Source organism: Pleurodeles waltl, chromosome 12 (genome assembly GCF_031143425.1).
Source record: "Pleurodeles waltl isolate 20211129_DDA chromosome 12, aPleWal1.hap1.20221129, whole genome shotgun sequence".
NCBI classification, from domain to species: domain Eukaryota; kingdom Metazoa; phylum Chordata; class Amphibia; order Caudata; family Salamandridae; genus Pleurodeles; species Pleurodeles waltl.
In genome coordinates this window covers 697,306,052-697,332,474 of record NC_090451.1, presented here as the reverse complement: position 1 = coordinate 697,332,474, position 26,423 = coordinate 697,306,052, and the positions used below count along the sequence as shown (strand labels likewise).

The following is a 26,423-nucleotide window of genomic DNA, read 5'->3' as shown; positions in this document are numbered from 1 at the left end:
CTCCGCAGTACAAAGAAAAAGTCTCTGAAGTGCAGCCACCATCAAACCTCTCCCAGATGGCCCCACCCAAACCCAGAAACAATGCATTCGTCACCACTGTCAGTTCTAGCTGGGGAAGAGACAGGAGTTTACTACTGACCCATTTTTTTCCAGAAGCCATCACTGCAAAACGTTTGAAGTTTACTCCAAAATCTGAACATGGTCAGAGAGGTCCCTTTGAGGTTAGCCCACTGAAGAGCCGGCATATGCCACCTAGCATATTCAACCAGCAGGATGCAGGAGGGCATCAGTTTCAGCAGCCTCAAATTCAACCTGACTGAAATCTAGGACTGAGGCTGAAAGATCAGGGTCATAGCCTGACTGTCCTGAAATCCCTTTCCCAGAGGAAATGCACAAAACTGAACTGCGTCCAGAATAGCTATGATGAGGAGAGAAACTAAGAATAAGTCAGGTGTGACTTTGGACATTGATAGTGAATCCCAAGGATGACAAGAGGTTCCCCCGTAGTATCAAGGTGGTTGACGACTGCGTAGGGTGAGCTTGTCCTTTAACAACTAGTCATCATGGTAGGGGAAGACTGGCACGGTTAACCTCCAAATGTGTAGCGTCTCCACCTCCATGGCTTTCTTGAACAACTGAGGGGCACTGGTGAGACTGAAAGCAAGTACGTCAAACTGGAAATGCTCCTGTCCCACCGTAAACTGCAGGTAGTGTTAATGCCCTGCAGGACAGGTATGTGGAAACAGGATTCTTGATGTGCCAACACCACCTTCCAGTCTTCAGGGTCGAGGGCAGCCAAACACTGGGGAAGAGTGAACATTAAAAAAAATTCCTTCAAGAGGAAAGCATTGACAGGACGCAGATCTGAAATAGGACGAAGGCTTCCCTCCTTCTTGGGCACCAGAAAGTAGCGGGAATAGCAACCACGTCCTACTTCTGGCCCAGGCACTGTCCTGATAGCCCCTTTGGCCAAAAGGGCTTGCACTTCCTGCTGTAAAACAGAAATATGTTCCTCTGTCAGCCATTAGGAAGACATTGGACGTAAGGCATTTCAGAAAGGAAGGGTAAGGTGATGATTTGCAAGACTCAACTGCTTGATGTTATGGCCTGATAACCCGGCAGGAATCACCAGATCCTGCCTCCTACTAAGTAGGTGTGCTCCACTAAGGGCACTCTAATGGGGTTTTGGAGGTAGGGCAGCAGGGGTGTAATAGAATGGGCAGCCTAATGGCCTAGGTCACGGGGTAGTGGGTAACCTAGCCATGACCGTGAGACTGCTGGGCATCATGCTGGGGTTGTATTGGCTGGAGCTATTGGGTACCTCTCCTGAAACCGTGAAAGGAGATGTAGGTCTGATGCAACTGGCGAGGTGGGGCAGGTAAGCCCATGGAATAAGCAGTGGTCCTGCTCTCCTTGAACAGCTCGAGAGCAGAGTCTGCCTTGTCTCCAATCAGGCAAGTCTCATCGCACGGCATATCCATGTATATGACAGATTACTGAACAACACCTGAAAAAACCCGTGGACTGCAGCCTAGCGTGGCAGCGAATGGCAACACTGGTGATAATGGCCCACCTGATAAAATTGGTGCTGTCCAAGCCACAATTAATTGTGAACTTGGCACCTTCTGACTGTCCTGTATGGACCGGGCAAGGACAAGTCCAAGATCTTCGAGGACACCAGGGAGGACTTGAGCTACCGAGTCCCAAGGGGCGTAGGAATAGCGTCCCAATAGATAGCTCGCATTCACTGACCTGATCGCCAAGCTAGTGGATGAAAATATTAATTTGCCAAAGGTTTCAAAATGTTTTGAGTCTCTATCAGGGGGAGTAGTTGGGAACAAGCTAGGGTTAATTTTACTTGCAGGCGCCTGCAAAACCAAGCTTTCGAGCCATCTGAGCAGGGTGATGGTGACGCAGAATTTGGCAGTTGACTGGAGGGCCAGCCCATGGCCCCAATAAGGTGGCCATTAGGGCTCAATCAATGGCAGAAAGGGCTCAGAAAATGTTTGCCCTGTCTGGAGGACTTCTATCAGCACACTAGTTTTCATTTCAAGGTGGGTAGCTGCCCTACACATTACCATGGCATAGGTGACAGATTTTTTTACATCCGTCCAGGGGGTGTGAAAGGACCTGTTTCAGTCGAGATACTGAGGCCGCTGGCCTCTTGCATGTCCTTGTACCAATTGTCCTTGTGACAGGGTTGAGCAAACTCCTCACCTGTGTCGTAGTCACTGTCCGACTCGGTGCAGAAAAGGGAGTGTAAGGTATGTGTTCTCTCTAATGGAGGTGGCAAATCAAGTGGGGGAAGCAGCGCCTTGACAGAGGGTGGATGCAACCGGCAAAGGTTGGACCGGCACAACTTAGAGTCAGAAAGTACAATAGGTACCTCCTCACCTGGTGTCAATGGATTCAGCACCAAAGATCTAGGAACTGCGGTGGACTGCGGGAGAAATCTGAATAAGAGCAGGAGGCATTGTGGTGGCCTCAGAGGGTCACACTGCCGCCAAGGGTGAACCTGCTAGCAGTACTCCAGAGGGAGGGCCTCTTGGCTCCTTGGGGCCCGAAGGTGCACCGTAGGGAGTCGGTAAGGATCCTAAGAGTCAGAGCATGGCCTAGTGGAGTTCTTTGATCTACCTGAGAGTGTCTGACGGCCCCAGAAACTCTGGTTGTGCCAGAAATAGTTGGAGGATAGGCTCTGAAGTCTATGAACTCTGGGAGTGAGATAGAGAACCATGGTGCCAGCCATGCGCCTTCAAAGGTGAATGCAAGTGACAAGATGAGGTTAGGTACCACTTCAATGTTTTATGCTTTTTTTTTTACTTACCGGACGATTTAGATCTCAATGAAGATCATCCTTTGGAATTGGTTTATCGACTCCAAGAGCAGGGCCGGGATTGAACTTTCAACTTGGACTCTGACTTGGATTGATCCCACTGCAGGGTCTTCTTATATTTGGTGATGTATAGTTTTGCCTTGCGGTTCCGGTTGGTTTTAGAGGATGACTTGACTTTTTTCAAGAAAACATCTCTGATAGTCGACGGACAGCTCTCTGGATTTGCATCTGGAGGCACTGAAAGAAAGGAATTGATGTCAGTGTGCAACGGTAGGAGCCTATAAAGGCTCTGCTCATCATCATCATGAAAGAAACTTTATTCGATTGTTTTTAGCAATCATAAAAGTCATTATACATGAAAAACAATTTTCAGAAGAAGAAGGAGGGAAGATGCAGAGAATAAAATGCGTATAAATATGAATATAAATACAAACAGGTAAAAATGTTTAAAAAGAAGTAAAAATTAATAAACAATTTGATTAAAACAAGTAAAATAATCTCAAATATAGTGCTTGGAAGTCTCACCCATTTGCCTCAAGACATTGTCTGGCCTTAATCACTGAACACAGGAACAAGGCTAATCCATTGCAAACCATGATAGACGGAAGGGATAAAAGATACAAAAAAGCTGGACGACATTGTTTAAAATGCATTAATTTTAAAAGTGGTATCACGAACATTTTCCAAGAGGTTGAATAATATTTGCAAAAGAGAAGTGTGTGCATTGTATTTTGATCGGAGACATTATCACAGGGACATTTTTCCAGTTGTAAAGACCAGTCATTAATCAGGGGAAAACTAACGAGACGATGAAAAGACTCTAGTCTCAAGCGCGTAAGGACAAACCGATGTCTTGGGTTCGTGACTTTGGATAAGTATGGTTCCATGCCATTCGTTTGCTGTATCATATGGTTTCTCCTGACACTATATTTATTTGCCTCCGCATCCCATCCCAATTCGGCCAGGTGGGTGAGGCAAGTGTTTTTCAGCTCTTTCCTGGAAATTGTTTTCAATTGGGGTACAAAACAGCTCAGGGTGGCCTAGTTTAATAAGAAAGTGCTTTATGTAATTTAGCCATGGAATTTTGGACAAGTAGGTAAGTGCTAGGGCATCTACTATGAAAGCCCTGTTCAACCTCGCAGGATCTGAGGTCCATACTTTATGCCAGAGTAGAATTGGTTGGACACAAATGAGATCTGTAAGGTATATTACTCCCATTTCTGAATGGCATACTACTGTTGATGTTGATTGCGGGACACTTAGGACTGTTTTCAGGAGAGCATTTTCGGTCAGCTGTAAGGTAGTGCAGTCTCGATATCCCCAAAGTCCATCCCCGTACAGTACTACTGAAACACATTTCACATTGTAAAGAGTCATCATGTCTTTGGGAACTGATCTCCCCACCCTTTTAGAAAAGTTTTTTATCGCCATAACGGTTTTCATGAATAGCAATTTTCTCGCTTTTATGGCTTGTACCCATGTACCTTTGTCATCGAACACAATGCCTAAGTACGAAAATGTCCCTGTGTCGACTAGTTTTGCACCTTTTAAGTCTATGTGGCAGTTCTTTGTGCGGCTTCTGGGATATGTCATAGAGAAAGTTTTAGTGTGATTAATTTTTAGGCCCAAGATGTCCATGCAATTATCAAAGGTTGTTACTAGTCTTTGCAAAGCGACTGGGGTGCGGGCCATCAGAACGGCGTCATCCGCATACAAGAGGGCCGGGATCTTCCGAAAGCCTACTTGTGGAAGATCACCACAGGCATCGGAAAGAGTCTCCTCTGACTGTTAATGTACAAAGCGAACAATAAGGGAGCTAACACGCAACCTTGACGCACCCCTCGTTCAATGGGGAAAGATGAAGTGCATTCCCCTTGACGCCCATAGCGGACCTTGGCGTTTGCACCAGCGTACAATTCCATGATAAAGTGGACTATGGTAGTATCAACCCCCATGTCCAGCAAAATAGGCCACAATTTTGAATGCACCACACAATCGAATGCGGAGGTTAAATCGACAAATGTAAGGTATAATGCTCCGGGCTTGGCCTTTGTATATTTACCAAGTATGATCTCTAGGTTAAGAGCCTGTTCCGTTGTCCATATGCCAGCCCTAATCCCGTATTGTAGATCAGAGAGGGTGTGATTTTCCTCTATCCAATCTTGTAATCTATTTAAAATGATACGTCCCGCAATCTTTGCAAGTGTGCCAAGCAGTGAAATAGGACGATAACATGCGGGATTATGGCGATCTCCCTTTTTATAGATTGGAATAATTATAGACTCTGCCTAGGTCGAGATGAAAGTAGTTGAACAGCAGGCGCGTAGCACCTGCGTCAATAGTGGACCCCAAAGAGAGATATTAGATTTATAGATGTCAACTGGGACTCCATCTGGGCCTGAGGCTTTTCCGCTTTTACTTGCATTAATAGCGTCACTGACCTCGTTTAGAGTAAATGGTGAGATGAGGTCATGGGAGTCTAGTTTAGGGAGATTTGTTTCTAGTGCCAAATTTTCTGAGGAGTATATGGCAGAAAAAAAGGCAACCCACTCTTCTTCCGTGATGGCAATTTCAATTTTTTGTATTTCTTCATCACATAGGAGCGGGGAGTTCACAATTTTCCAGAATTTTACATTATCATTCCGGAGGCTTGCATCATAGAGGGATTGCCATGCCTCATTTTTTAAGTTCTGTTTTCTTTTCTTTATGGCATTTTTATACTCCTTCCTCTTTAAACTTAGTTGGCGTTTATCCGGGTTTTGTAAATGTAAGTGACATTTTAGGTTCTTGCGAGCTTGTGTTCATCCAGCCTTTATCCTCTTTCGATTTCGATTTGCTAAAAGTTGCCTTAAGAAACTGTTTTATACCAGCCGTAATTACCATGAAGGCCTTGATACAGTCTCGTGGACTCGTGTTGTCTGCAAGGCAAATATTAAATTTGTTAGCATAATTGGTCACTAGTCGTTTCATAAAACCCATAGGTTCAATGTCTGACCACCGGATGGTGTAACCATTTCTTGCTCCCAGTTCAATATTTTCTACTATCTCTTCCATGTCCCTGTGTATAAAAGCGTGTTGGGGAAATGTGAGGTCTACGGTTTGAGGGTTATGGTCGCTGAATATGGTGTCTTGAATATTGTAATCAAGTACATAAGGGAGGAGGTTATTAGATAGTAAAATGAAATCAATCGTCGTGTTGGCTTGCCTACCGTTAAAATTGGGTTTCAATTGTGGCCTACCCTGAGTCAGGCAGTTGCATAGGATGAGATCAAGGCTAAATAGAACTTCATTCAATGAGTTGCCTGAATTGTTGTTTATGAAGTGTAATGATTCGTCATCTCCATCAGGGGCGTGAGGGCAGTAGCCCTTAGTTGAGCTGGGACACAGGTATATGTTAAAATCGCCTCCCCACACAATATAAGACTGTTTATTTGAAGAGTCACATACTCGGTCTATATCATCCTGGAGGAGGTTGAGTACTAATGGGAGATCTTGAAAAGGTACATTGTTATAAAAATTAATGACCACCAGTTGTGCAATATTTTTTAGATGACATGAAATCACTTGATTGTATCACACTTACTGGATATAAAGGTGCACAAACCGCCCTTAGCCCTGCCCCGTGCGGAAGGAACGGCAGGAGTATGTAGTGTCCTGTAGCCATTTATGTGAATCGGGTTCACAGACCAGGTCTCTTGGAGGCACACCCAGGGAAAACGCTGGATGTGTTCTAACAGGCCTCATTCTCCACCTTAGATCGGAGGCCGGCCACATTCCAAAATAAAAAAGAAAGATGGTCTTTATGCATTGTTTTAGCCTGGCCCGCAAAAGACTTATCAATTATCTGAGTTTCCCCTAGAATAGTAATGGTTTCTGTGCATACGAGAGGAGTCAGGGCACAGGTAGAAGTTTTTTTGGCAGGGCTCTTGGAAACAGTTCATCATTGACAGGTTGTCTAGAGGGGGGTTCCATGTCCGGTTGTTCTTCTCCAGTGTCTACTGTCAAATTGTCTGTACCCAGATGGGCGAGGTCCGATGTTTCTGTAGGGTGCTTGAGCCTGCAGGATTCCTTATCAGATAATAGTCAATCAGTATCTTCCATGCTGAGCCCCCAAAATCTTTTCACAGTAGGAATCATATGGTTCTATGGTCCTCAAGACGAAGGCCAGGTCCATCATGGTTTTCAGTGCTCGTATAAAAGAAACCCAAAGGAAGCAGGGCAACGCCATGGTCGGTAATCTGATGTGGACTTAAACTTCTTAAGATATCTTTGACCAGCGTAGGGGTTTTAAATGAGAGAACTACGCAATCGCCCTTGAATATTTTATGGTTTCTGCCCACCCATTTTACCCTTCTAACCATCTTGATGTCTTCAAAAAGTTTATTTGTCAGGCCAGGTTTCAGGCGAGTTGCAATCCAGTTCAAGGCCTTGTTCCTCAGAGCTGCCCATGATTCCCCCCGTGCTCCAGATAGAGTGGGGACATTGGCAAGAACTGCCACATAGGGGGTTGCCGCAGGCGGGAGGTCAAGTATGTCTCTTCCAGTTAAAGGGGCACCCTGATAAACTCTAGGAATAGTTACGTGTTACCCTCTTTTTGGCGACATTTTGTGGGATTGGGCATTGCCAGTTCTTTCAGGTGAGGCACAAGGGTCAACTTGTCTTTGGGTAATCTGAGAAATGGGTGGTTGGGTCTGATGCGTTAGATGGGGCCTAGCGTTGAGATCAGTATAACAAAGCTGTCGTGCAGTTGAGGTTAAAGGGTTTATTAATTGTGGATTCAATGTTTTAAACAGATAATCCATTTTTCCCTCCAATTGGGTTAGGCGTTCCATTACTTGATCAAAGCGTGTACTAACTAGTTTTTCTAGAGCAGTCAATGGCTCTGCAGCACTAGTTTTCCCTTTCACTGTATGGGGTTTATTCTTGTGATCAGATTTTTCGTTTTGAGGGCAGGTTTGAACGTTTTGGATACATGCATTGGGTTGTGCTTTCGAGGAGCCATGTCTAACATTCACAGGCGGCTCTTGTTTAGATGGTATGTCCTTCCTTGCTAGTTGGGGTTTCCTCTTACGTTTTGGTGAGGGAGGATGGTCATCACCATCTGAGATAGAGTCAATTGTATCTTGAATACAACCATTAGTAGTTTTAGTCTGGGTTTCACTTCCAAAAGGCTTTGCCGAGTGCTCAGGAGTTGTTGTTAAAGGCGGAGGGTTAGGGGGTACTAGTGGCCTATTCTGGGTAAGTATTTTTCCCTCGACATTGGTAATCTGTTTGTCGATTTCCCCCATTGCTCCTGAGATAAATTTCAGAATTGACGTATGTTTTTTTTGAAGTGAAGTATCATTTACGCTGGGTTGTTTCCTTTTTCCCATTATTACCAGCTGCCTTAAGCACAGAAGTTCTATGGTAGTTGACTGCTAGGTAGAGGTTCACTTAGGAGGTGGAATAACAAACAATTGCTTTTAGGAAGATGGGGGCGAAGAATGGTAGATGGGTTTATCCCAGTATTTTGGGGATTTTTTTAAAGGGGAGAGGTGCAGGCTACAGGAATATAGTCACAGAGGGTCAAGAAAGAAAAACACAGTACCTGTTTTGGAGATTTCTGTACAAAGGCCTGAGCTCGCGGGGAAGATCTCAGGGGGGTGGCCCAGCCCAGCCTCTGCCGGCCGCAGGACAGGCCCGCCCTTGGCCCGGGCGCCGCCCGCGCGTGTCCCGCGAGCGGGAGCGCGAAGATTAAATTTAAAGGGCTCCTGCCCTGCTTGTTCTGCCGCCTCCTCCTCCAGCCACAAGACGCGCTTCCCGCGAGCGGGAGCGCGAAGATTAAATTTAAAGGGCTCCTGCCCTGCTTGTTCTGCCGCTGCCACCTCCTCCTCCAGCCACAAGACGCTCATCTTTTCCTGAGCGGAACTGTGTTAGACCTGGCCCTTCCCCAAACATTTTGCCTTCCTCTTCCTATTTTTCTGACCTCTTACTGATGGCTTTAGGACACTGATCACTTTATCATTGCTGATCAGTGCTAAAGTGCATGTGCCCTCCCTTCTAAACTTGGTATGATTAGCTTACAACTGATTGACACATTTAATTTACCTTTAAGTCCCTATTATCCCTACACCCAGGGCCTGTAAATTAAATGCTACTAGTGGGCCTGCAGCGCAGCTTTCACCACCCACAGAAGTAGCCTTTCAAACCTGTCTCAGGCCTGCTACCACAAGGCCCTTGTGCACGTCACAGGGACCTGGCATCGAAAAGTACTTGCTAGGCCTAGATCGCCCTTTTTACTACATACAAGTTACCCTAAGGTAGGCCCTAGCTAGCCCTATGGGCGGGGTGCTGTGTGGGTAAAAGGCAGGTTGTGTGACCTGTCCTAGAATTGACAAACAGCCTATTTGATTTCACATTACTGTGGGTACTGCCTCCCTCATAGGATTGCATTGGAATTACCCTAACATATGTCTAAGTGGTATTATCTGATCTGAGAGGGGTGGCGTAGGCATGTTGGTTAAGTTATAATGGTAGTGAGAAATGCTGCATACTGGTGTAGGTGGACTTTTTATTACCATGATAGAAATGCCACTTTCAGACAGTGGGCATTTATCTGTGCTTATGACTCTGGTGTTTTGCAGCTGGACTCCAATCCACTTCTGGGGTAGAGTGACAGCTGGGCTTTGTGCATACTTCTCAGAAATGTCTGTACATAGGGAAGGTGGAGGTGTCACAAGAGTGCATCTGCATGAGTGGTCTTCTTGGGCTGGGAGAGGTAGAGGAGGGGCACACTTGCATCTGTAAAGGCTGTATCCTGGCCTCACACAAAGGGCTCATTTACCCCTACTTATGTCTGGAGCCAGTGCACAAGGAGAAAGGGGACACTCCTGGAACCAGTTAGTGCTGGTTGGAACCTCCTCTCCCCCTTTGTGTGAGCTGCGCAAAATGAGTGTAAGTACAGGGGGCTGTCCCCCATACTTTTAGACCCTGCGTGGACCTGCCCAAGGAACCTGTTCTGCTGCTATGAGGAACTGCCATCAGAACTAACCTGTGGCCTGCTGGGTCACAAGGAGGACTGTTGCTTTGCTCCAAGGACCCTGATGTGCTGGCCCACTGCTGCTTTACTTCCCCTTGGGTCTTCCCCAGTGATCCCCAGGGTCTGGGTGGTGTGCCCCCTTCCTCCCTGTTTGGACTACTTCAATACAAAAGGAGAGCATCAGTGTTATCCTGCTTGAGCGCGGACAGTGTGTTTTGTGTTTTCCTAATTTAGCGCGAGGAGAGAGCTTTATTTCCTTCTGTTCACCTTACCTGAAGAGTGCTTCACTCTTTGCCTCCACAGTGCGATCTGAGCATTTTTCATTCTCAGAGGGGGCTAGACAGCTGTGAATGCCCTCTCTCAGTGCTTTGTTCGCCGTCCTCCCCCATGTGAGGAGTAGCCAGGAAGAGGAGGAGAGAATAGCATGACTATCCCGCAGTGACGAGGAAGTGCGGGCCGGAGTGCACCCTAGAGTACCCCCGGGGCATAGGAGGACACTGCCTTCCATGTCAGCAGCTTGAGGCAGTAACGCCGTGCTTCCGAGGACCTGACGCACCTAGTCAGGTGTGGGCGCAGGAGCACCAGGATCTCCCCTGGTTGGTGGAGTTTCCTGTGTGGGGCGAAGGTAAGTGCGTTCCCCCACCCCTCAGAGCAGGAGGCAGCACCCCGTAGAGGCAAAGGAGGGCCACGTTCTGCTGACTGTGACTGTACCGTGCTTTGCTGCAGCCACACAAACCACGTTGCATGTGAGGAGGTCAGGAAGAGTCTCTTTGCCTGTCCTCAAGGGGTGGAGGTGCCCCTACATCCCCTTTTTGATTACCAGCTACACAGAGCATTGAAGTATTGCTCGCGGGACAGGAGGGAAGCCTCAGAGGTCCTGCTGTCGCCGAGCTTCTTTTTACCGCACTTCTCACATTAGGCGCGCTGGGCCCCCTGCGCCCAACATGGGCGATTGGTGATTACCGCCCACTGTGTAAGGAAAGCGCAGAACCTTCTGGACCTCAGTGTGGAAGGTGTTTCTGGGGAGATTGCTGTACAGGTTGCAGCTCAAGAACTGCACAGCCACTCAGACCCCTGCCAAGTTTCAGAGGTCCATGAGTGATATGCTGCTCCAGTCCCAGTTTTTCGTTTAAATTCTGGGACTTGTAGTCTTGTTTATTGCATTATAAAGCAGGGCTACAAGTGCCAGAATTCAAAGAAACAAAACTAAACCGGAGCAGCACATCATGCATGGACCTGGGAAACTTCACAGCTATGTCCCTTGGTGGCTCACCTTGCCTGTCTCTCGGCCATTCTACAGGCCCACCAACCTCTCCTACAACTGGATAACCAAAGGCCACACAGTTTTCTTGTTTTACAGAGAATTCATTAGCTTTGCTACCTTCTTTATATGTAAGCCAATGTGTAGCCCCATCCTCTTGTAGGCAAGCTTGCAGGCCTCTGGTTAACAGTAAACCTCTTTCATACTGCTGGGCTATGGAGCCCTGCCAAGTGTCATGCATCTCACGTTACAATTACACATTTCTGGTCATTTTCCCACATTACTGCAATGTCTGAGACGGTCACGCTAGTCCTAAAGTGCGGTAAAACCTTCTTGTTCCAATTTGTCACTTTGCTAGGTAAGCTCAGAGTAGTGTTTATCAAAGGCCACAAGTTGGAGCTGGTGTTCAACTGGAGGTGTAGGTTTTTCGATATACTGCAATATTTATGTGGTTCCTTCTTCTTCATGGCTTGATTTTGCTTGCTAGAAAGTGCCACTCATAGTCATTGAAATGTCACTCATAATTACATGTAAAGTATGAAAATCTCACACATAGCAATTTGAAACCTTGGCAGCTATGACCATGTGGTATATTTTGACTCCACCATTCCGCAGGCCTAGACCAAGCTGTGCTTCTTTTATAATGCTGGTAGAGCTTGGCTGCATTATTCTATCATTTACGTTATGAGGAAGATTCTGTGGCTGGTGACAGGCTTGTAAAAGAAAACGTGGCTTAGAAATTGTTATTTAACTGGTAACTCTGATGCATAAGCACCTTCACCATGGCGGTTGCACTTCCAACTCCCATCCTGCAGGTGTAAGTTAGTATACTGTGTTGCGCGTGCGCGTGCGCCCAAGGTGAGTACAGTAGTGATCAGCCGGAGCATGCGCTCAAGGAGTCCACGGCCCATCGAATGATGGGAAGACTTTACTACGTGCCCTTTGTGCCAGTAAGTAAGATCCGCCATCTTTGAAAGGGAATGTAATGGTTTGCTCTATAAAAAAGATTTGGTTTGGAGTGGTGCTTGATGGTGCACTTAGTGATGTATGTTATTAGAATGAGAAATGTCCTAGTGAACGAGAAGGAAAGTTTCAATTCTATTAAGGACACGGAGGCGAGGATTATGCATCATCTTTCTCCACTTTTTATTAACAGCAGGTTCAAAGTTCAACAAAAAACAACTACAACACCCATGGGACCACATCCCCATGGTAACCAAAGTCCAATCACACTGTTATCCGACTGTCTGTATAAATATGCCATCACGATGACGTCCATCCTCGACTTCACTGCGAACTGAAGTTAGATTGTCGCTAGGTAGATGTAGCCTCCGTTCCTAGGAATAAACGTGAACACTGAGATCAGCAACTATACTCTCCAATTGTAACAGGTAAGTAAAACAACCATCGGAACCCCATCCCATCCATGGATCAAATACCAAGACTGCAACATCATAGATCGGTTAGAAAGCATACAATGTCAAATACCACAGTCTCAATTCAAGAAAAAAATATATGAATACCACCTCCCAATCCGGTGAATTCATTGTGGGCGGGCGACATGCCTGTGATGTCGGGTGGGATAATCCTCGCCTCCGTGTCCTTAATAGAATTGAAACTTTCCTTCTCGTTAGCTAGGAAATTTCTCATTCTACGTCAGGACCGGAGGCGAGGATTATGCACGTTCAAAGCTTACTTACCACTAATGAAGCGGCCTCATGAATAGGCTTAAAGTAGAACTTTTTAAACGTCGACTCTGACGACCAGTCAGCCGCGTTCATAATGTCCTCTAGTCTTCCCCCTTCCTGGACTGCTTTGGATGCAATAGCACCCCGGGTGGAGTGAGCTCCAAAGACCTGAACATTGATGCCCGCTTCTGTCAATATCCATTTGACCCACCGGGCAATGGAGGGGGAGGAAACCGCCCTGAAGGGTTTCTTAACTGAGATGAGCAATTGCCTCTCCCCCGGTGGGCGGAGTTCTGGCGTCACATCCTCATAAGTCTTTAGACAGCGTACCACACATAATTTGGGAGTAAACTCAAACGCTGGATAGGTTACCGACCTGGTATTACACTTTGTCCGCCGTGAAATCGTGAAGGTCACCCCGTCTGGGGACAAAACTCTAGCGGAAATATTCAGAGCCCTAACATCTGAGACTCGTTTACACAAGATGAGGCATAGCAGAGTAGCCAGCTTAGCTGATAACTGCTTTCGTGAAAGGTACTGATTGTCCAGCCAGGAGGTCGATAGATGCAAAACCTGGTTGACATCCCATAGGGACGAATACCTGGGTTCAAGAGGCCTGGTCAGTCTAATGCCTTTCAGGAGTTTGCACACCCACGGGTGCTCCCCCACCGGGCACTTATTAACTGGGGGATGCCCCGCAGAAATCGCAGATCGGACCGAGTTGATCGTGCAATAGGACTGATCAGATGCTGCGAGACCGGCCAAAACATTGATGATCTCCGTAATATGGGCCCCCATGGGATTGACGTGCCTTTCCACGCACCAACGAGCCCAGCGGATCCAGGCCGATCTGTACCTCTTATAGGTACTTTGCCAGGCCTGTCTGATGAATCCTGCAGCCTCCTGTGAAAGTCTGTGGTCCGTCCAACGATCCCGAAAATCCTCCAAGCTACTAGCGAGAGATGGCCCTGAAGGACCAACGGGTGAGCTTGTCCCTCTGGACTCGACAGCATGGTCGGGATGATCGGAAGCGCAATTGGAAGATCGCAGGAGAGCTCCAGCAGAGAGGGGAACCACACCTGTGAACGCCAAAGCGGGGTGATCAAGATCACTGTCACCCCTTGACGACGCACCTGTGCTGTCACCCTCGGGATCAAGAGGAAGGGGGGAAAGGCATAATTCTGATCCTGACCCCAGTCCTGAAGAAAAGCGTCCACTGCCATCGCACCGGGATCCGGGTGCCAGCTGAAGTACCGGGGTAACTGAGCGTTCCATCTGGACGCAAAGAGGTCCACTGAACAGGGGCCCCACTGCTCCAAAAGAGCTAGAAACACCGTTCTGTCCAAACGCCAATCGCTGGGATCCTCCAGATATCTGGAGTTCCAGTCCGCCAGGGTGTTCAGGGACCCTGGGAGGCATTCCGCCGTCACCGAGATTTGACGCTGGAGGCAGAAGTGCCAGAAATCCTTCGCCAACTCCACCAGAGCCCTCGAGCGAGTACCTCCCAGACGGTTTATGTACTGAACTGCCGAAATGTTGTCCATTCTCAGGAGAATGCAACAAGAGACCTTGTCCCGCGTCAGAGATCTGATCGCGAAAGAACCCGCTAGGAGTTCCAGACAGTTGATGTGGAGGTTGAGCTCCCGATGGGTCCAGCGTCCCCCGAAAGAGACATCCCCACAACGAGCTCCCCAGCCATAACGGCTGGTGTCCGACTCTATCACCAGATCCGGCGAGGCTCCGAAGATCGCCCTGCCGTTCCACGCCTCCATGTGGTCCAGCCACCACTGGATCTCTGTCCGCGCGTCCTGGGGGAGGGCTACTAGCTCGGAGTAAGCGAGGCCGTGTCGCAGGTGATGAGCCTTGAGGCGTTGGAGGGCCCTGTAATGGAGCGGCACCGGGAAGATGGCCTGAATCGAAGATGAGAGGAGTCCCACCACTCTGGCCAATTGCCGGAACAAGATTCTGTCCCATCTCAACATCTTGGACAACTCCTTCTTGATCTTCGTAATCTTCGCGCCCGGAAGACTGAGGGAGGCCGCCTGGGAATTGATTAGAAACCCCAGAAATGTCATGGACTGAGAGGGAAGCAGTTCCGATTTCTGTGAGTTCACCACGAACCCCAAGTCCTGGAGGAGCTGAATAGTTGTGTTCGTGTTGGAGATTAGTCGCGTGCGCAATTGAGCCATCAGAAGGATGTCGTCTAGGTAAATGATCAGGCGGATCCCTCGAGACCGTAGGTACTTTACCACTGGTTTGAGCAGTTTTGAGAAGCACCTAATGATATTTTAAGGGCATTGGTGGGATTCGAACCCCTGTACACAGGTAGCCTGCTGCACAAAAGGTACTTGACCTTGCCACTGAGCTACAGCTCCTGGATCCTGAGAGATGTTTGAGCGCTTATGCGGCTCAAAACGCTTAAGGAACGCTCAGGAAAACCAGAGCGCGCGAAAGAGCACCCTCTGGTGGACAAGACACAGAATGAAAAGGAATACCGCGCTCGGGCAAAGAAAAGCCTACCGCGCGTTCTGGTTGCTAAGCAGCCACAGAGAAAACAGCGCGCGCGCAGCAACCAAGTCAACTAAGCGTTTAACAAAGCAATTCCACAAAATCAAACTCTACCGACTCAGAGACAGAGAAGGGGCACTTATCTGTATGAGTGAGCAGTGAAGAAAGAGGATGGACGTCATCGTCATGGCATATTTATACGGACAGTCGGATAACAGTGTGATTGGACATTGGTTACCATGGGGATGTGGTCCCATGGGTGTTGTAGTTGTTTTTTGTTGAACTTTGAACCTGCTGTTAATAAAAAGTGAAGAAAGATAATGTATAATCCTCTCCTCCGGTCCTGACATAGAATTGGTAATGTATTTATTTAGAAGTATATTTGTTATTTTCATTCCCTTTCCTCGATGTATCTTTTTTCAGTAAGTAGGAGCTCTTTCGGCCATTTGATTTATCCATTGTAGTACACCAGTCAAGTTTCTTTCTCACCTAAAAAACCTTTCACTTCCATTCCCTTTCATTACGGTCCGCGGTCTGTTGTAGTTGTCCCGGAAGAGAGAAGAATTTTCCATTCCAAGATGGCCGCCAATTTGGCCTCCAACCGCCCCAGTGCTTTATTCCCGTCTTCCTGTTTGAAGTGCCTTTTCTATGTCTAATCACCTCCTCCAATCCGAAGCTTACGCTTGTCTGTTGAAACACTTCCTCTTGCAGACTGTGGACTAATTGCCCTCACTCAAGATGGCGGACGAAGGGGTGAAGCAGTGGCTGGTTCCCTACCTGATGACGGAACTGTGCTATGAAGAGTTCTTCTTGCAGTTGAACTTTCTGCACGGTGAGGGGCGCGGCTAACCTACGACCAAGGATGGAGTGGACTTGTGCGGTGTAAAGCCCCACGAGCATCCCATTTGTCTTATAGGCGCCTCGTAACTGTTGTGGGACGGTCAGCTTTCATTTTGGGCAATTACTCCGTCAAAAGGTGAATCGGCCATCTTTGTTTTGGACAGGCAGGCGTATATGACGTCACCATATTGAAATTGGGCGAGGACCGCCCAAGTATCAATGTGAGATCTTGGATGTCGACCCTCAAATCCAATGGTGCCCCCGTTGCCGCCATCTTGGTGAAGGCAACCCATTCTGTTTTCCAACCATGGTCCTATTGAAAAGTGTTGTTTCTTACTGATCAGTGGGTTCACGTTAAGCTGCTCACGTCTCTCTCAACTGCTTTTGTGTGAACGTATATTTTTAATAAAATGCGTATTACGTTCATACAGTGCTTTAAATGGAAATAAAGAAGTGCAGGTACTCACTTTTTAGAGTTCCTTTTTACTTTTGGGAAGTGCTGGTGCTCGCCCATTAAATGTATTGCAACAGTGCGGACAAATGCAGATACTCAAATTTTCTTATTAAAGATCCGTAGGTACTCAGTAACAGAGGGTATCTGCCCATTTAAAGCATTGCATTCAAATGTGCAGCAGCGACACAGGAATAACTTGGGTTACTATGCAGGTCTCGGCATACATGTGTGTTGGTCGCTTGTGTGCCCATTTAATTATACTTAAACTTCATCATTAGGGCTAAACTGATAGTAATCTAATAGTGGGTTGTTCCCAAGATCAGCCCTTGGGTGATATAATGGTATGAGAAGGAAATTCACCTTTCCTGAGTGGTCACCTCATACTATTCAACGTAAGCATGTACTTTTTGCTGGTGTTAGAAGTTTGTGCCTTTTAACCCTGCTTACAAGCGGTAGTGTCTGTGGCCCTCCTTTAAACCTAGTTGGATTGGCATATTGGCCAAATTGGTGTATTTAACTTACCTATGTCATGTCATCCACTACAATGGCACTGTAAAACATGGCTGCCATTGTGGCCCGAGTGTCACAGTTTATACACTGCAGTTCAACCTATAAAAATAAACCCTTTTGACAGGTTAAAACCTCCCTTTTAAATATGATTAAGCCACTCCTATGTAGGCCTTGTGGCCAACAAGGAAATGTACCTGTTATTTCAGAGAAGGGCATGTAGACATTTAATTTTAACATGTCCTTACAGTGTCTAGCACCCAAATGCTATTTTTCACAGTGGCTGGCCTAGCTGTCCTCTGTAGACAGCCATAATACAGGTTGAAAATAGTAATACTGTTTATGGGAATGGGACTACATAGAAAACTAATTAAACTACTATTTTAATAGTACTCTCCCATCAAATGTATTGCAGCAATCCTGAGACGCGCAAGTACTCTCCAATTAAATGCATTGCATCAGTGCTGAGAAGTGCCAGTACTCTCCCATTAAATGTATTTGCAGCAGTGCTGAGACGCACATGTACTCTCCCATTAAATGTCTTGCAGCAGTGCTGAGAAGTGCAGGCACTCTCCCATTAAATGCACTGCGGTAGTGTTAAGAAGTGCAGGTACTGTCCCTTTAAATGTATTGTTTGGGCTTTGAAAGCGTCTCTTTGAAGAGTCAAAAAGTAAGGGTGCTTGTGTGGCATCCCATCTTGTGAAAACTGTTTTTAGTTTTTTTTCGAAGGCGTTGAGACTGAAATAGTAGTAGCTGTTTTACATGCATTGAGGCAACTGCCTTCTTGTCATTTGACTCTGGAAGTGGGGTTGACAAACTGGTGGAGTGAAGCTGAACCGAGACCACTCACTGCTGGTGAGTTGTATCCACAAATGGTTGAGGATGCACAGTAGGAATAACAGAATATTACCGAAGCACATACACACCCTACTTGGCTAGTGTCCATTCACTGAGGAATGCTTCCCTAAAAGGCAAGTGCAATCTCCCTAAAACATGTCTGTTTGAATTATCTTTCTTAACATTTGCAGTTCCCTGTCTGAAGATCTTGATCAGCAAAGGCCTGGGCATTGGAATCATAGCCGGATCGCTGATGGGTATGTTGTTCCCCTTTGCTTAGATTTTCTTGAAATAAAATACTGATGTGTGTCCTGCACCCTGTATATATGCAGTCAAAAACCCTCTCTTCTCATTCAGAATCCTTAAAATAAGAGACATCTCTTGTTCTTTAGTAATCAGAACTGAAGATATACTGAATTCGGTCTTTTCCTAATCTCTAAACTCATCCAACAGTATGTCAGTAGTCTACTGATATCACACTGTCTTAAAGGCTGAGTATTGCTTACAGAGTCTGTTCCCTCACACTTATGCACTCCTCCCTTATTCTTCTGTCCAAGTTCTGATGATGTCCCAGATGCTCTGATAATTGCATTCAAGCTTTTAAGCATAACTGTGACTTTTGCAGCATAATTGTTCTACCTTTCTCTTCCTTTTTTTTCTTCCTAAAGACCTATAGTGGCTTCTGCCACATTCCTTGGGCTTTCTTTCACGTCTTTTTGGTTCTGTGTTTAGCATTCCTTCTTCAGTGAGAAACCATTCTCAATGATGCAATTTTTTGTGTTGGATTCTCTCCTGCAGTGAAGCTCCCACAGATCTTCAAGATTGTGGGGGCTAAGAGCGCGGAGGGCTTGAGTTTCAACTCTGTACTTCTGGAGCTGCTGGCCATCACCGGAACCATGGTCTACAGCATTGCCAACAGTTTCCCCTTCAGGTATGGAAAGAGGCAGCAAAAGGCACAAAATAATGCAGTAGTAGGTATGATAGATAGAACGATTTAAGAAAAAATGCCTAAAGCATGACCAAGATGTGCCAGGGGACTTAAGACTTAGGCTACTTATTTTAATTCATCTTAGTGATGGAGTTTACCTTTTTCTAAGTGCCTAACTCGCTTACCCAAGCAAGAGTATCGGGCGATTGTGATTTGCCGTGGATCGTATAATTATGTCTGGCTAGAATCCTTCTGCGTGGAATTTGCGCAGCCACTGATTTATTTTGGCTGTCTTGGGTATCATCACGTTTTTGGTCTACGGGTTTGTTGTAAATGGGTCCGGTACACCCAAAGAAGGATCCTGACTTAACAAATAGAGCTGAAGTGCACCTTGTGTTACAAATGTTACTGTAAGTTCAGGGCATAGCATGTCTCTTTTCGATGAGCCGCTCCTTTGGGAAAAGGCCAAGACTGATGGGCATTTAGTTGCTCTACTTGTGTTATCCTGCTGATGAGCTAGAAACAATGGAATGCATCCAAGCTGGACCTTTTCCTAAGCCCATTTTCTATTTGCTTTTCTGCTTCTCTGTCTGCCAATGCCTAAAGAGCTCTCTTCTCCTTGTAGTGCGTGGGGGGAGGCCTTGTTCCTGATGCTCCAGACAGTTGCCATTGGATTCCTCATGCACTACTACACTGAGCGCACTGTGAAAGGTAATATGCATGCTCAGTGTGAGAGACTTGAATGTGGCCTTGTTTGATTAGTCACTATCTCTGGAACTGCAAATAAAATATGGATTGCAAGAGTAAACTGCCTGCTGTTACCAACCAATCATATTTAACGAGAAAAGGGAGATGCAAACATCAAGTAAATGAAAAGAAGCATTGTAACAGTTCTGTATGGGTGGCTTGGCGCCAACTGTAGCTCCTAGAAAGTTGCGTTTTGTGGTGCTTCACCCTTTCTCTAGTAATCTGCTTCAGCAGCCAGTGTGCTTGCCCTCCTGCCCCCAGAACAATTCAATACATTCCCGTTATTTTGCAGCCGGACTCCCACACTTTTGATTATTCAGTTGGACTGACACCAAAAAGAAGGTTTTCAAGTGCTGTTTGACCTAGTGCTTTCAAATCAGCTTAAAAGAACTGAAATAATTAAATGGCAAAATGAACTACCAGTGCAACAATCTAGGACTGTGGTTCCTAATCTGTGGTCCGGTGTCCCTTGGGGGTCTGGTAAGCCTCTTCAGGGGGTCCATGACTGCTTAGAAAATTAACTAATAATAACAGATTAATAAAGTGGCTAAATGTACAATTGAAAATTTTAAAGCATACTTTAACTGTCAAGGAATTTGAAATTGGGGGCTAAAAATTACATTAGTATCCTCAGATTAATTCGTGAGAGCAGGGCAGGTGCATCAGAAAGAATATAGTATGGACGATGTGTGGCTTCAATTGAATTTAGAAAAGCTCTAACCTTCCCATTAAAATTAAACTTTTAATTTTTTTTTAGTTTATTTGTGTGCATATTAAATAAAATGTGATATCATTTGTATATGTGTTTAATGGATGCTTGTTTCAATACTTTTATGTGTGTAATGCTTTGTGATTCAAATCATCAACAATGCTTAGTCCGCGGTCCAGTCCTACAGTGATGACTCAGTGGGGATCCCCAGATTCCAATAATGATTCAGTGGGGGTCCCCAGGTTCCAGCAATGATAAAGTGGGGGTCTACAGAAGTCAAAAGATTGGGAACCACTGATCTAGGACACAGCGAAAACAGCAGTTATAGGGAAATGGTACTCGCTGATCCTTCTTGGTGCAGTTTACCTAGAACTCCTGTTTTGCTTGTGCCAAAACTCATCCAAGAATCATTCCTGCTGATGCCTGGCAGTAAGGAAGTATGTAGCATAATCAAGAACCTGAATCCACTGTGTTAGAGAACATAAAACAAAACAAAAGCTGTTCATAGTTCCACCAATGTAATGCCATCAGGTTTGAATCATTGCAGGCAATTCGAAAGACTCTAGTCAAACAAGATATGCCCAACACCTATATGTGATCTACAACATAAGCTAGAACGCACAACTAAATAACACTTTTCCAAAACTGAGGAAAGTGCCTGTAGTGGGCAGTAGTAATTTTTAGTACATAAATCTATTACCTAGATCAGAGATGCAGTAAAAAGAGATATCAGAGATCCCTCAGTGGAGAGAGAAGTCGCCGAGGAAAATTCTCTTGAAAGGAGGTGAGGAATTAGTCACTCAGGGAAGATGTTTTTCTTTCTTGTGGGAGTTAGATACTGTGAAAACTTAAGAGTTTACATACTTTGTTGGTGATTTCAGCAGTAAGGCATTGACATGAGGAATTATGATATGTTATCCACTTGCATTAAAGAGAGTCCTTGTGGATTAGGGCCACCCACCTACAATTTTTCTAATTCCTTGGAGGTGAATTAAGTTGTTAGCTCAACATGTAATTGTGACTGAACCATTTTTCAGTGTGTGCAAAGATGTTGAGATTTTAGTTGTAGATTACAACAAATATGAAGATAGCACCTGAAATGAATGACCTGCAGTTGAGAACGATTTCCCTGTTAGAATGATGGGGGGTGGTTGACATAAATGGGGCAGTGAGGGCTGATTTCCGCAAATTTGTGCATAGTGAAATGACTGTGCAGTATGAGGTCGCTGTGATGTTGCCTCTTCTGTTTCAGGCGTGCTCTTCATGGCAGTGTACTTTGCGGTGCTCTCTGTGCTGCTGTGCCCCATCACCCCTATGTCAGTGGTGACACTGATGCAGGCGACGAACATGCCGGCTGTGATCTTTAGCCGTGTGAGTAGGCGTGCGCATGGGAGAGGCGACTGGGTGGTGTTTATTATAGGTGGACATTGCCTCTCTGGATGATATGTGGCTTCTTTGGGTGGGGAATGGCTTCTGTGGGACAGGTGTGGTGTATAGAGCTAAAATCAGTATGGCGGGAAGTTTGGGGAGAAGAGAGAAATAATTCAGTAGCTGCTCCAGCCTGAACTTTTCATAAATGTGTATGATTGTCTTTGGTGGCCACTGTCGAAAACTGGAACTTTTTAGCCTACGTAATATCGATAAAGCTAAGGTTTCATTCTCTTCCTCCTAGAGTAATTGTTATCAAATCCTCTACCAAAGGTACACCGCCTCTTAGTCGTTTCTAAGCGTCAGGTTGCACATGGTTAGTCTGTGAAGTGAACTGTGGTCTTTTCTGCCTTTGCAGCTTATTCAGGCAGGAACTAACCTTAAGAACGGGCACACCGGGCAGCTTTCGGCTGTCACTGTTTTTCTTCTGTTTGCCGGCTCCCTGGCCAGGATATTTACCTCCATACAGGTGAGTAGTAGCGCCTTCATAAAAGAAAGTGCAGAAATGGGTGTGTAGGGACAACAAGGCAAGGCCACCTAGGCGTGTAAGGACACAGTGACTACAGATCTCACTCACTTTCCAAGTACCATTTTGCCTAAGTGCATGGTTTTGTCAATGCAAACAGGGAAATGAACACAGTGCCCTCTCAGAGCATGCATTAAACCTTTTAAATCAGTCTAAGATGTTTTGAGCTGTCATTGGGTGTGACGGTCACGAAGAACTGTGCTGCCCTTCCTTGCAGACGGGCGCCAGGACTGGGTGTGTTTATGTTGAGTGGTTGCCAAATCTCTGGATGGTTCCATGCTGTATACCTACTCTGTTCACATGTGTGAAAGATCAAGACTGGTGGGGGGAGAAGCAGAAGCATTTGTGAAAAAACTGAGAGGTGGACAGAAGATGATCATTGTAATAGTGTCAGAGATGGGTTGCTCGAGATAGTGGGGAGGAGGCATTGTTGAAGACGAGTCATAGGGCTGCGATAGGGGATGTGGGAGAGAGTAACGGGGAACGAGTCAGGCTAAGGGTGAATTGTAGGTACATAGAGATTGGATGCAGCGAGCAGGGGTTAAGGAAGCGCTGGAATTGCCATGAAAGAAGTAGATTGTAGACGGCAAACTATGGTGAAATAGGAATGGAAGAAACATTCCCATCTGTTGATCTTTTTGAGATCTGAGCTTAAGTGAGCTCTAATGTGGACTCCATACAAGCTCTGGAAGTCTCCCTTGGGCAGAATGAAATCCATCTAGGGGTGGTTTGTCTAAAACAGTCATAGGTACTGCCTGAGTGAATAAGGGGCAGCATGTGTGTAGTTGGGGGGAGAGTAGGGAGACCCTATGGCGCCTTGAGACCCTAGGGGTGATTAGCCACTTTTTAAAAATCACTGATTGATTGATTGATAGGGAGAGGAGCGGGTGGCAAGCCCCCGCTGGCCTGTTGAAGGCACACAAGGGCAAGGTGAGCAGGAGACTGACACCACCGTGTTTTTGACTGTGTCTGTCCTCAGCTGCTTCTCCTTGGTCGATACATTTACCTTGGGGGCTCACAAGCGGAAGGGGGGTGGCAGGAGACAGAGTTTGAGTTACTGGGACTACCCATTCATTTTTCTGTTTGGTCGGACTTCTGGGAGGGCAGCCTTTCTACAAACTTTTATTTGCTGCCCGCCACGCTCACCTCTCGCACCATTGCTTCTTTGACAGGAGACCGGCGACCCCCTCATGGCTCTTACCTACGTTGTGTCCTCTCTGTGCAATGGAATCATTGCATTCCAGCTCCTGTACTACTGGAACGCAAGGCCCGGCAAAGTGGAGGACGACAAGAAGAAAAAGTAAAGGAACGCTGGCTGCAGCGCCGGAGGGTGGGCTCCCTTCATTGTCCACGGTGCAGCCCTCTGCCATCTCCAGACCATCATTGGTAGCTCTTCTGTAGAAGGTAGCCACCCCCCACTTCTCCCAGCGACCATCATGTCTGCTCTTTGTTGGGCATTAGGAAGTTCCCTCTGCTGTGCTGTCAGGAACCGTACTCATGAACTCAAGGTTGCTGAACCGACACTGACAGGTGTGGTGTGAACTATCACTGTTGGGAGGACGCAATGCTTCATTTTTACAACCTTCTGATGTGGAGGCATTGAGTGTGCCTCATGCATAAGTCTGCAGAGGCGGTGGAAAGCAAATACTTCATATAGCTGATGAAGCATCATCTCCCTTGGACCTCTTGTGGTTGCCCATTCCGTGAATGTCACCTTTGACATCTTTTACTTCTGTCTATTTTACTTTTTTGAATTGTAAAACTTGTTGCATCTTAGGTCGTCAGTACCCTCGCAGGCAGGTGGGGCTTAGAAGATAGGTGGCATGGTAGAAATGTTGGCAGAGTTACCAAAAAGGCAATGGGGATATGGTAGACTGATTGATAATAGCGGCCAGTACCTGTAGCGGGTGCGTGTGTGTACCTTGAGAAAACCCATCGCCATGACTGACGGAAATGTAGGCACTTGGCACATTTTACCAGACATATTCCTCATTCCTGACCCCTTTGTTGCAGCCACACGCACTTGTGTGGGCCTCGATGAGTGATCTGTCACCAGCCCGCCCACACACTTTCATTCCACCCACTTGCTGTCACCCAGAACTAGATGAGCAGGAAGTTGCTTTCTGCTTGTATACATAAATGCCTGTTCCCAACACCACACTTCTACCCTGACCCCAACTATGGTTACTGTGAGGCCCAATTCTGCTGCTGTGGGGCTGTGTACCCTGGTGTTGTGTACCCTCTTTATTTGTTTGCGTCCTCGTAGATTTCAAATGACCAAACGTGGAAAGTGAATGACAAATGCTCATTGCAACTGAGGAAATAAACTCTCTTTGTGAATGGACAATAAAATAAGAAAGAAACTCACAGATGAACAATTAAAATACTTATTGGAAATTCTTTGGTGTTCTCATTTGGTGTCTTCTGTGTTACGCGCAGTTGCCCAGAGCCTGCTCCTAACTCACTGAAAAATCTTGCATGTGTTCCTGTGGGCTTCCATGTGTTAATTTTCCTTAACCTTTTGCTAAGGTGTATTTAACAAAACATTTTTTTTACAACAATATTTTGCCAATAATGTTTTTTTATATTTTTTAGCATTTTCAACTTTTAATTTAGTATACAAGTGTTTTAAAAAACGGTTTCCATAACACAGTGGCACATAGCAAATATCCATGGCTGGCTCTGAAACTGCTACCATAGCCTAAAGGCCTTTGCTTTTTGTTTCGATCAAGCCTACTAGACAAAGCATGCGCGGTCTATTGAGAAGCATATTGCCGCTTACTAAGAACATAGAGGGGCTTGGAGCCCGCCCATTGCTTACCAATGGTTGGCTTTCCTATCATTCACATTTGCCTGCTTCTTATTTGGTGCCCAGCTTGTCAATCTTGCTTGTCCCTCTCATGGAGCATTGCCTCTTTACCATTTCTTGGACGGGCTTACATCTCTGCCTCCACTACTTGCTTTTCAAGCACTACTTTTTTCTTTTGTGTTAAACCCTCCGTGAGAGTGCATGTGTTTCCAAACTGTCACCCTTCTGTACTCATCTCCTGCTGCACTCATCTTTCTCTGTTTCTCCCAAGTGCTTATCTGCCCCCCCTTTCTATTGCACTCGCCCAAGTGCTTCTACCCTTTGCCTCCCCCACCCTCCGTGCTGCTTCATCCCACCCAAGACCTCCTCTAGCCTCATTGTTCCGTCCCACCACCAGCACTCTCATATTTGCTTCCCCACAACTGTCCCTCAGTACTTTATCCACACTTCACAGCTTTGATGATTGTTTGCAGCGTGACAAAAAACAATTGGCAAAACCAATAGGTTAAAATGGAAAGATCTATTGGCTTTGCCAATGCTTGTTTCACTAAATTTAAGCGGAATTACTCCTGTACCTCTCAGCCTGTTTGTTTCCATCTACCGTGCTGATCTCAAAATATTTTCAAAGTTTATTTTATTATTGATGAATAAACTTACAAAACAGAGTTCAATCAGGAAAAACACTCTTAGGCCATTTGTTTTTTGTGCCATGGACCTAAATGTAAAAATTGGTCTGAGATAACATGGTTTTTGAGAACTACTGATAAGATGTTTTAGAAAATACGTTTTTCAAACAATGTTTAGGAAACATATTTTATTAAATCCCTACGGACAATTGATCTAATCTTGCTGCCAAGTGTTGTTCACGCAGTTGCTCTCGCATTCTACTCAAGCACTGTGATCGTGACATTGCTAATTGGAGCAGAGTTGCTACGAGGAGGTGTGCTAAAAGGAGTTCTTTATTTTTTCCTCTCCTTTTTGCCTGTTGTACCTCTCTGTATGTGTGTTTTTGTCTTTCAATGCAAACTTTCTTTTACATTATTTACACTCTGCAACTAAGACTTCCTTGGTTCTTGAAGTCCATGTGAGAAATCATTTCTGTAGGCCGCCTAGAAGTTTTATTGCTAGCCTTGCGTAAACAGTAGATATGGGGTTTTCTCCACTTTGCTATATCACTCTCATTGGGACGAAAAATAAAAGTCATGATTTTATGGTTCTTGGTAGATGTTACAAGACCTCATGATAGGTTTCTTTGTGCTCTAGGCCTGAAATGAGTTAAAAAGTGACTCCAAATACCACTTGTGTGTGTGTGTGTTGGGGGGGGGGGGTG

The 26,423-nt window shown here is 45.9% G+C and overlaps 2 protein-coding genes across 2 annotated transcripts in view; one reads left to right on the top strand and one right to left on the bottom strand.

Annotated features, from left to right (window-relative positions):
* Positions 1–15,940, bottom strand: part of LOC138266880 (phospholipid scramblase 3-like) — a 205,713-nt gene extending 189,773 nt beyond the window's left edge. Inside the window, exons 1-2 of the mRNA XM_069215600.1 lie at positions 15,798–15,940; positions 2,825–3,070 (exon numbers count right to left, since the gene is read on the bottom strand). The gene's annotated coding sequence lies outside the window, so the exon portion shown is untranslated. The remainder of the gene's footprint in view (positions 1–2,824; positions 3,071–15,797) is intronic.
* A 77-nt stretch (positions 15,941–16,017) lies between these two features.
* On the top strand, positions 16,018–24,681 carry MPDU1 (mannose-P-dolichol utilization defect 1). The gene is made up of 7 exons (XM_069215602.1): positions 16,018–16,140; positions 18,138–18,203; positions 18,745–18,877; positions 19,500–19,585; positions 21,583–21,701; positions 22,117–22,227; positions 23,457–24,681. Exons 1-7 carry the CDS (start codon positions 16,047–16,049, stop codon positions 23,586–23,588), a joined length of 741 nt encoding a protein of 246 aa, XP_069071703.1. The 5' UTR covers positions 16,018–16,046; the 3' UTR covers positions 23,589–24,681.
* Positions 24,682–26,423: the final 1,742 nt, after the last annotated feature.

Bases quoted from the DNA above. Each gene is read 5' to 3' on its own strand.
- MPDU1 (XM_069215602.1), top strand. From the start codon at position 16,047: ATGGCGGACGAAGGGGTGAAGCAGTGGCTGGTTCCCTACCTGATGACG. The intron at 18,878-19,499 runs GTATGGAAAGAG...TTCTCCTTGTAG, and splicing joins GCCAACAGTTTCCCCTTCAG to TGCGTGGGGGGAGGCCTTGT. The intron at 22,228-23,456 runs GTGAGTAGTAGC...CTTCTTTGACAG, and splicing joins GGATATTTACCTCCATACAG to GAGACCGGCGACCCCCTCAT.